The sequence below is a fragment of the Zea mays genome, chromosome 4, assembly GCF_902167145.1.
Source record: "Zea mays cultivar B73 chromosome 4, Zm-B73-REFERENCE-NAM-5.0, whole genome shotgun sequence".
Lineage (NCBI taxonomy): Eukaryota > Viridiplantae > Streptophyta > Magnoliopsida > Poales > Poaceae > Zea > Zea mays.
In genome coordinates this window covers 105,575,455-105,586,539 of record NC_050099.1, presented here as the reverse complement: position 1 = coordinate 105,586,539, position 11,085 = coordinate 105,575,455, and the positions used below count along the sequence as shown (strand labels likewise).

At 41.4% G+C, this 11,085-nt stretch overlaps 1 protein-coding gene across 1 annotated transcript; it reads right to left on the bottom strand.

Annotated features, from left to right (window-relative positions):
• LOC103653553 (uncharacterized) lies at positions 1-1,223 on the bottom strand. The gene is made up of 6 exons (XM_020552132.1): positions 1,165-1,223; positions 978-1,079; positions 552-887; positions 347-469; positions 166-267; positions 1-9 (listed from the first exon to the last, which is right to left on the bottom strand). Exons 1-6 carry the CDS (start codon positions 1,165-1,167, stop codon positions 1-3), a joined length of 675 nt encoding a protein of 224 aa, XP_020407721.1. The 5' UTR covers positions 1,168-1,223.
• Positions 1,224-11,085: the final 9,862 nt, after the last annotated feature.

Here is an 11,085-nt window from a genome sequence, read left to right as displayed (position 1 = left end):
TTAGCCATTCTGTAATCATGTCAATATGTTATCAGTGCATTTAGCTGCATTAGCTCGGGTAGTTAAATTATAAATCTGTTTGTGTACAACTTTGAAGCAGGTAACAAAATACAAAAAATACAAGATACATGTGCATTGGTAATTGAGTAGGCCTTTCTAACATACCTTTGAAGGTGTTTGCTCATGTGGTGCAGATGTATGGACTTGAGTTCGTCCAAGACTTCTATGGCCAGATTGTTGTTGCTGCTGCTCGACATGAACCATGTTCTACAAGCCATTAGCAAGAGCTTGAATATTATTATATAGTAGCTAATGATATTTAATAATTGAAATAAAGGAAGTATACATGCACTTCATTTGTTCGAGAGGTCACGTCATCATTTGAATCTTCTTGGATGCTACTCGTATCTTTGGCAGCATAATTTTCAGATTTGTCATCTTCATTGCATTGGTCATAACTATCACCACCCTGAAATATTTGAACCAACATACTGTTAAAAATATGCTCTTATTCTAGAGAGGGAGGGGGCCATTGTTGAATGCAAGCTTACTTCATTTTGTAAAGCTTCTCTCATTTCTGGGGTTAAATCTTCTGGATACTTTTTTGACATAAAAGTAAGCCAATGCTTCATGAGACCACTCACGGATTCCATTTTATTGTCAATTTCATTTACTTTCTCTTGGTACATTCTTTCTTCCTCCGTTTGATTAACAAACGGTAAACCTTGAAAAGCTTGTACTTGACTCCAGTACTTATCATCATAGTACCCACGTGCTTTGAAATCCTTGGCAACAATATCATTGAACACTTCATTGTAATCTTTAGATGAAAGACGATTACCATCATTGTTCCCTCTCCTTTTTTTAAATTCCTCATAAGATGCAGCCTATTGAAACAAAGTATATATGAAGGTTAAGGAACTATAAGCTGATTTTTAGATCAAGCATAAATCATTTATACCAGAAAATGTACGTACCATCAGTGTCTCTGCCTTTTCTGTTGTGTATCTACCATTCTTCTTTTTATGAGCTGCCTCCCATAGTTCTATCCTATGAACCTTTCGTTTAGTTCTGGTTTCCTGCATAATTTAGTTATTTGGCTATCATTTCAATCCTCAGATAGATGATAGTGAAATTTAACAAATATGGATGAATATTTATCACCATCTCTTTTTTTAATCTAGCAAGGCTTTTCCTCCCACATGTGTGTGCAGTCTTCTGTTCTTTTGCACAACGAGAGTTTGTGGAACATAATTTCTACAAAGACAGGCAATGATTAAGCAATAATGTAACATTCCTTGATTAAAAATTGATATAAACGTGTTGAGTAAATAGATGGCACCTTATGTTGCTCTTGGCACCAAATTCCAACTAGAGATCTCCATTGATGTTCATTAGTCGTTAGTGGCTTCTCTCTTAGGATTTCTTCTAGAGTTCTCTCGTCACGATTGAAGTATTGTTTCTTCAACTTAGATTTGTACGCTCGCCACCTATTATTAACTGTCCTTAGGATCCAGTCCCTTGTAAGATGTATGGTTTGCCTTGGGAAGGCAAACTTTAGCTACATACAGGAAGGTAAATGTTAGTACATATATAAAAAATGAAGGTACATGCTTGCACCGATAACAAAAAATTACCTCAACATCCCTTATTATTTGTTCCTTGTGTGAATTAAACCTGCTATTGTCAAATCTTGGGATGTCTAAAGGGGCTAAGGTTGGGCTTTCTGCTACATGGCCAAGGTGCTGCCCAAGAATGGAGGCTGACCTTTCATTTGGGACACCATTTTCATCTGTCTCTACAATTACCTTTCCTCCTTGTAATGCTAGTAAATTTGAAAGTGTGAATTCCCCTATAATCTGTCTAACCTCTCCATTTGGCCCTGCATATATGAAAATGTAAGATTTCACATTGTACCAAGATATACAAGAACAAACCTGAAACTTACATATGATCTTAATTGGACTTCGAGGTTGGTGTGGCAGGCGGACTAATAAACCATCAACATCAGGAGGGGACAGTAAACTTTCATTGTTCTCATTATCTACCACATTTTCGTGCTCCTCCTGAGCAGCTTCTGCACCATCTCCATCAATGTTCAAATTCTTTAATCTTCGAAGTCCTCTGGTCATGATTGATTCTGCTTATTACATATAGGAGATCAAGAAAATAAAAGATGAGCATGTTAGTTGCCTTGTGAAATTGCATTCTCAGTTAAGAGCTAAGATTAGAAATTAGGAATTTCATTATCCAAAATGTAGGCAAGAAACAAACATTTCATTCTATAATTTTCATAAACAAAATAGGCAAACACATATCAGATTATGGACAGGTTCAATACAGCCTTCAGAACAAGCAGAAATTGCAGGTGGAGGAGCAACTTGTATTAATACTTGGTACTGACTTCAAAACACTTTGGAAGGTCCATATATATCCAGAGTTTCTCTTTAAATAATTGGTTTATTTAATCCTAATGTTTTTTAGCTTCTTGGCTCAATCTCAACCTATAGTAACTAAAAGGTCAACAACAACAGTTTCAAAATAACTGTTGTATAAAGAAGCTACTATAAGGCCATGATGCATAAGGTGAAGTCTCTTAACTTAATAAAATGTTGTATGTAGAAATCTGCTTAAACTGAATATAGTGAGGTATGTAAACTGAATATGGGTGTATGTCAGGGAGTGTGGCTGAGTATGCTACTAGCGGATATATTAAAGGAAAATATGCAGAAATTCAGTTTATTTATTGACAATCAGTCAGCAATATAACTGAGCAAGAACCCGGTGTTTCACGATAGAAGCAAGCACATTGATACTCGTTACCATTACATTCGAGATTGCATCGAACAAGGTATGGTAAGTGTAGATCATGTGGGGAATGATGATCAACTTGCCGATATACTGACCATGTAATCCCCACTTCTTTAATAAACGAATAGAGTGCATAAATAGCTGCGGTAGTTGCACAGCAGCAAAGTGCCTTTTCCCCAAATCTGAGAATCCATACCTGAGGGTTTTTCAGGAGCACAACACGCCCTTCGCCGCCGCTGCTTTCTGAGAAGTCGGTCGCCGGGATCGGGGACCCAACACAGCAACCCTAGCAATCAGCAAATATTTATAAATGGTATGTACATTAAAGGAATAGAGTGCCGAAATAGAGCGTCGCGGAGGAAGACGGCTCGTGCGGGATGAAGAAATCTGTGTGTCGCGGAGGTCCTGGGCAGCGACGGGGAGGACGATGGCTCGTGCGGCGGCTGCAAGACCATGTGGCGAGGCACAGGGGCCTCCTGCACGGGAGCGTGGAGCCGCCGGTGTCCAGGGGGGAGCACTACCGCGGGTGAGGCAGCGGCCGTGGGGGAAGTTCGCGGCGGGGAGGACGATGGCTTGTGCGGCGGCTGCAAGACCATGTGGCGAGGCACAGGGGCCTCCTGCACGGGAGCGTGGAGCCGCCGGTGTCCAGGGGGGAGCACTACCGCGGGTGAGGCAGCGGCCGTGGGGGAAGTTCGCGGCGGAGACCATACAGGGAAACACGGCACCCTCCCCGACGGCACCATACACGGAAACACGGAACTAATTAGGGAAGAGGAAGGAGGAGGCATCACCTTGCTGTGGCGCCGCCGGCGAATCGAGGGAAACCGCTGGCGAATCGGACCTATGCGAGGGAAACCGCTGGCGCTGGCGAATCGGACCTATGCGAATCGAGGGAAACACGGAACAAATTAGGGAAGAGGAAGGACTCGGAAACCGCTGTCTCCTCCCCACATAGACCACCGGTTGGTTATAAAATGGAGCATATCCTTGCGCAATTGAGCGTATCCTTGTCTGTTGGGCAAACCGCGGAACAGGTACCGCTGAACACGCAATTGAGGCTTGCTGAACCGCGGAACAGGATTAGGTGTTGTCACGGTTTAGGCCCACCAGCAGCTGAGGCTTGCTGAGGCCCGAGCGTCGCTTGCTGAGGTCCGACTGTCCAAGGCTCTGAACGGCTAACCGGCTGACCAGTGACCGCTGAGGTGCTGCTGACTGCCTTCTCTGTCCCTCTGGTAAATTTGTGTTTCGATTGGAGTTGTTGACAGATTGCTAGTAAGGATTTGGACAGATAAATTAAACTGGTTTGGATAAATGCTTATGGGTTTTATTCAACTTTAATAGGTCATAATATAAAGATTGATGGATCGAAGTTGGATGAAAGAATCAAGATTGGACACTGCATACAAAAATGGTGTTGAGGAGTTTTTAGCATTTGCTTACCGGGACCTTCCACAAGGTAGCGAGATACTTTGTCCATGCATAAACTGCAAAAATAGATACAACCACAGCTGTGATGAGGTCAGGACACATCTGAGATGTGATGGTATTATTAAAGGTTATACTATCTGGGTTCATCATGGTGAAAAATATGACAGTCCATCTATAGAACTTGCTGATGTACCAAATATCAGTGCAAATTTGACTAATTCAGGTCCAATACGACACCGCCAGGATGGAAGATTGGATGACATGCAAGAACTCTTGCAGGCTGCATTTGGAAGGGCTGCAAGTATAATTGGTGCTGAAGCAGATGATATTCAGTCTGGATCTGTAGATGTGGAACATAATGCCACTGAGGATAATGTGAATCTAGCGGAAGGAGATACTTTGGGGAGGCAACAGAATATATATTCAAGCTTATTGAAGGATGCAGATGCAAGAATATTTTCTTCTGGGTGTAAATATTCTAGGCTGTCATTTTTAGTCCACTTATATCACTTGAAGTGCTTACATGGTTGGTCACAAGAATCATTTACAGGACTAATGGATCTGCTATCTGGTATTCCTGGAGCTAATCTACCCAAGACATACTATGAAGCAAAGAAAATCATCTGTGACTTAGGTCTTGATTATGAGAGAATCCATTCTTGCCCCAAAGATTGCATTCTTTTTCGAGGTGATTTTGCTAAACAAGATTTTTGTCACGTGTGTGAGCTCTCGTTGGAAAGTTGATAAGAAGGATTCAAATGCCTCTGTAGTGAAATCTAAGGGGAAAAGGAAACCAGCCAAAGTGTTGCGTTACTTTCCATTGATTCCTAGGATCCAAAGGTTATTTTCATCTACCAAAACTTCAGATGACATGCGTTGGCATGATGAGGGGCGAACAAAGGATGGAAAACTACGCCACCCAGCAGATGGTGATGCTTGGAAAGACTTTGATCGTAGATATCCTGACTTTAAAGAAGATGCTCGTAATGTACGCCTTGGTCTAGCTAGTGATGGATTTAACCCTTTTGGGAACAAGAATTTAAAGCACAGTACATGGCCAGTAATGCTTGTTCCCTACAACCTTCCACCTTGGATCTGCATGAAGCAAACATCTTTAATTTTGTCAATGATCATACCTGGACCAAATTCTCCAGGTAATGATGTAGATGTATATTTGCAGCCCCTTATCGATGAACTATTACTTTTGTGGGCGGGAATAGATAGAACACCAGATGCCTCCTCAGAAAAGAATTGTACTCTTCGAGCTGCATTATTGTGGACTATAAATGATTTTCCTGCACTAGCTTACCTATATGGATGGACCACGAGCGGTAGATATGCATGTCCTTCTTGTGGTCCAGCTACAAAATCATTTCACCTGAAGAAAGGTAAAAAGATGTGCTATATGGGACATCGTCGTTGGCTGCCAATAAATCACAAATACCGAAGGCAAAGGATGCAATTTGATGGCTTGGTAGAGACTGGACTTTCACCTGAAAAAATGAGTGGAACTACAGTTTTGAAAATGTTGGAAGGCAAAGAGTTCGTGTTAGGGAAAGGGGAGAGAACATCCAAGGTGGGTAAGAAGAAAGGCAAGAATAAGAAAGTCGAAGATAAAAGTGGTCAGAAACGCAAGCGTACAAGACTAGGAGAAAAGAAGGAATTAGATGGGGGTTGTGGTAAAGTGGAGAAGAAACCAGAAGATTGGCTGAAAAAGAGGTCAATTTTCTTTCAACTACCATATTGGGAACACAACAAACTAAGACACAATCTAGATGTAATGCACTTAGAAAAAAATGTGTGTGACAACTTTATCGCCACTCTATTGAATATTTGTCATAAAACAAAGGATGATCTGAATGCCCGACTAGATTTAGTTGAACTTGGAATTCGAGAGGATCTTCATCCTGTTGTAGATGCTCAAGGAAAGCAAACAACTCCTGATGCACCTTTTACTATGTCTAAAGACCAAAAAGAGATTTTTTGCTCAGTAATTCAGAACCTCAGGACTCCAGATGGGTATGCATCAAATATATCTAGGTGTGTAAATATGAAAGATTGTACATTGACTGGATTAAAGAGTCATGACAATCATATTTTACTGCATGACATTCTTCCAGTGGCACTGCAGTCTTGTTACCCTAGCAAGGATGTCATGAAAGTAGTTGTTCAGTTATCTAACTTCTTCAAGAAGTTGTGCTCCAAGGTCATAGATGTTGCTGAGCTGGAGCAGCTTCAAGACAGTATTGTGATGACACTTTGTGATATGGAGAGAATTTTCCTGCCATCATTCTTTACTGTAAGTGTGCATTTGATGGTGCACTTGGTGGAAGAAGTTAAACTAGGAGGTCCGGTTCAGTACCGGTGGATGTACCCCATGGAGAGGTATGTAGTCAACTTTAATTAATTTGCACAATGATAATCAATAATTCAGTTTTAACTTACATGTGTCAATTATTGCATTTAGATTTTTTGTTAAGCTGAAGGCACTTGTGAAGAATAAAGCTCAACCAGAAGGATCAATAGCTGAAGGATATTGCATGGAGGAGTGCTTGACCTTTTGTTCCAGATTTATAGAAGGAACTACACGTTTTACAAGGCCATCTAGAAATCCTGGACCATCTGATGAAATAGCAAACATGTATTTGTTTGATACTGCTGGTGAACCTATTGGAAAGAGTACTGTCGTCAACCTTGATAAGCAGCTTCTTGTTCAGGCTCATCGATATGTGTTGCGGCATTGTGATGAACTTGAAGATTTCCGCAGGTGCGTTCAGTATTTCTAAAACACACAACATCACATTTATTATAACCAGTAACCTGTATTTATTTTTTACTGCTATTTGCTGACATGACACTGATACTATTGTTGTAGAGAATTCTTGGATGAGGAGAAAAGAAAATTACATCCCTCAATTAATCTAACACCTTCCTCCATTCAGAATTTGATGGATCAACACTTTCCTGACTGGTTGGAGCAAAAGGTATGTACATCTAAAATTATTGCAAATTTGGCATAGAACTAATAAAAGAAATGTACGTGAGCGTTTTTCCTTATATACAGGTTATATTAGGCGATGGAACAGGGATCACGACAAAGGTCCGAGCTTTGGCTGCAAAACCAAACAGATATGGAGTGACATACAATGGTTACATTATTAATGGTTTGAGGTTCCACACTTTGAGTCGTGAGGCTGCACGGTTGACACAAAACAGTGGTGTGGTCAACATTGCTGATGATGGGGTTAATTATTTTGGCAGATTATTAGATATAGTTGAATTGTCATATGCAAACTACAAGGTAGTGCTTTTCAAGTGTGAATGGTATGATGTTCATCATAAAGCTGGGTTGCGACGAGATGAGTTCGGATACAGTCATGTGAATTTTTCTCGGAAAATACACACTGGTGATAAACTAGATGATGATCCTTTTGTATTTTCATCACAAATTCAGCAAGTCTTTTATGTCCAAAACCCAAAAGCTGAACCATGGAACACTGTGGTGAGAGTTAGCCCAAGAGATAATTTTGACATGGGTGTATAACTCGATGAAGAAAGTTAGACAAGGCTTAGGTTTTCTGGTCATCTAATGCTATAAAAGAATATTGTGGGTTTTTTACTTGCACTGTGAATCAGAATGAACTAATATGTGTTACTTTAGATAGGAGGTGCCAACTTGTTGGGTTAATGTTGTTTAGTGTACAAATTTTTCTATTTGATTAAATACTACGTACAATCCATGAGACTTGTAACATGGCTTATTTAATTATTCTTAGCTTTGATGTTTTCTGGTTATGAGTGTGCCCAAATCAGGCGCTTTTTCTATTTATTATTATCGAGTGAGTGACCATACTTTTTCCCATTTCAAGTGGGCATGACCATATTTTTTTTCTAATTTTTTTTTTATTATTATTATTATTATTATTATTATTATGCCTTTATTAGACCTATACAACATACACTAGCTAAACACAATTAATGTTAACATTATATTGTTTTAGCCTCCTATAATATATGTCACGTTAGCTCTAGTGGAAGATATACCACACAACAACTATGGTGACTAATATACCTCGGTCGTAGGTTACATGTTTTAAATTTTACACCAAAAACATCTCTACATGGTTAAGGATAAATTGCTAATACACATTAAAACGTGTCTTCAAGTAGTAACGGTTAAAAGCGTATCTAATTTCATATCAACTAGAGATATTTCGTTATCACATAAAAAACATCTCTATGTGGCTAATAACGGTTATTCGATGCGCTTTATGACGTATCTTCATGTTAGTCACGTATTGAAAGCATGTCTAACTATGCCATTTTTATACGTTTTAATTGCATATCAAAAAGCGTCTTAAGGTTCCTATAGACGATTTTAATACGTGTTTTGCAACGTGTCTATAGGTTACTGACGATTGAAAGCGTGTCTAATTTCGTGTCATTCTAATACGATTTTAATAGCGTGTTAAAAATTGTGTTTAGGTATCTCTTCACGTTGAAAGCGTGTCAAATACCGTAACATTTTGATGCGTTCTTAAAATTGTTTCAAATAACGTCTTTATGTACCGCCGTAGAGACGCTTTTGTGTGCGCTACAACTAAAACGTACATACAAGGGGGGTTTTCTAGTAGTGCTTCTTGTTCTCTCTCTTCCCATTCTTTCCTTGTTCCTGGTCACTATCATTATCGGGACAGTTAGCAATAAAGTGACCAATCTTACCACACTTGAAGCATGAGTGCTTTCCCTTCGTCTTGCTTTTGTTGGGATGCTCCTTGCGACCTTTGAGCGCCATCTTGAAGCGCTTGATGATGAGGGCCATTTCATCCTCATTTAGCTCGGCCGCCTCAACTTGCGCCACTTTGCTAGGTAGCCCTTCCCTGCTGCTTGTCGCTTTGAGAGCAACGGTTTGAGGCTCGTGGATCGGCATTGGGCCATTCAACGCCTCATCAACATATCTTGCCTCCTTGATCATCATTCGCCCGCTTACAAACTTTTCGAGTATTTCCTCCGGCGTCATCTTGGTGTACCTAGGATTTTCACGAATAGAGTTTACAAGATGAGGATCAAGGACAGTGAAGGACCCTAGCATAAGCCGGACGACATCGTGGTCCGTCCATCTCGTGCTTCCATAGCTCCTGATTTTGTTGACCAGGGTCTTGAGCCTGTTATACGTTTGGGTTGGCTCCTCCCCCCTGACCATCGCGAACCTTCCTAGTTCGCCTTCCACCAACTTCATCTTGGTGATCATGGTGGCGTCGTTCCCCTCATGTGAGATCTTGAGGGTGTCCCAAATTTGCTTGGCATTATCCAAGCCACCCACCTTATGATACTCTTCCCTGCACAAGGATGCTAAAAGAACAGTGGTAGCTTGTGCATTTTTGTGAATTTGTTCATTGATAAACATGGGATTATCCGTACTATCAAATTGCATTCCATTCTCTACTATATCCCATATACTTGGATGAAGAGAGAACAAGTGGCTACGCATTTTGTGACTCCAAAATCCGTAGTCCTCTCCATCAAAGTGTGAAGGTTTACCAAGAGGAATGGAAAGCAAATGAGCATTGGAATTTTGCGGAATACGAGAATAATCAAAGGAAAAGTTTGAGTTGACCATTTTCTTTTTCTCGTCGTCGTCGTCTCTTTGGGAAGAAGAGGACTCGTCGCTGTCATAGTAGACTACCTTCTTGATGCGCCTCTTCTTCTTCCCATCCTTCTTTTTGTGACTTGAGCCCGAGTCAATGGGCTTGTCGTCTTTTGGATCATTGATAAAGGACTCCTTCTCCTTGTCATTGATCACCATCCCCTTTCCCTTAGGATCCATCCCTTCGGGCGATTAGTCCCTTTCTTGAAGAGAATGACTCTGATACCAATTGAGAGCACCTAGAGGGGGGGGGGTTAATAGGTGATCCTGTAAAAACTTAAAACTTAAAGCCACACAACTTGATTAAGGGTTAGCACAATGAAATCAAGTGGCTAAGGACCGAGCTCTTGTGAAACACAATAGTCACAATGAGAACAAGCAAAAGAGACACGATGGTTTATCCTATGGTTCGGCCAAGTACAACACTTGCCTAATCCACGTTGTGGTGTCCCAATGGACGAGGGTTACACTCAACCCCTTTCAAGTGATCCAAAGATCCAATTGAATACCACGGTGTTTTTCTTTCTTTCACTATATCCCGTTTGTGAGGAATCTCCACAACTTGGAGCCTCTCGCCCTTACAAATGATGATCACAAAGAAACACGGATGTAAGGGAGGGAAAAGCAACACACACAAATCCCAGCAATACACACACACAAGCCAAGACTTGAGCTCAAATGAAACACAACAATTTCACCACTAGAACGGAGCTCAAATCACTAAGAATGTCATTCGAGTGTGCCAAGATGAAGTGCGGGAGTCTTAGAATGTTCAGAGTATGCTTGGTGTCCTCCTCCATGCGCCTAGGGGTCCCTTTTATAGCCCCAAGGTAGCTAGGAGCCGTTGAGAGCAATTCAGGAAGGCAATTCTTGCCTTCTGTCGGGTGGCGCACCGGATAGTCCGGTGTGCCACCGGACAGGCACTGTTTAGTGTCTGGTGCAGATTGCTTTCCTAAATTAGTGCAGCCGACCGTTAAAGATTTGGAGCCGTTGGCGCACCGGACACTGTACGGTGCGCACAGGACAGTCCGGTGCCCCCATCAGACCGTTGGCTCGGCCACGCATCACACGCGGATTACGCGGCCGACCGTTGGCTCACCGGACAGTACGGTGCACCACCGGACAGTCCGGTGAATTTTAGTCGTACGCCGCCGACGAATTCCCGAGAGCGGCTAGTTGACCAGACTCCAGCCTAGCGC

What these genes read in the sequence shown, in the direction of transcription:
- LOC103653553 (XM_020552132.1), bottom strand. An exon ending in GAGAAGCTTTACAAAATGAA is followed by an intron (nt 470 to 551) that starts GTAAGCTTGCAT and finishes CAAATATTTCAG; the next exon opens with GGTGGTGATAGTTATGACCA. An exon ending in CTCGAACAAATGAAGTGCAT is followed by an intron (nt 268 to 346) that starts GTATACTTCCTT and finishes AATGGCTTGTAG; the next exon opens with AACATGGTTCATGTCGAGCA.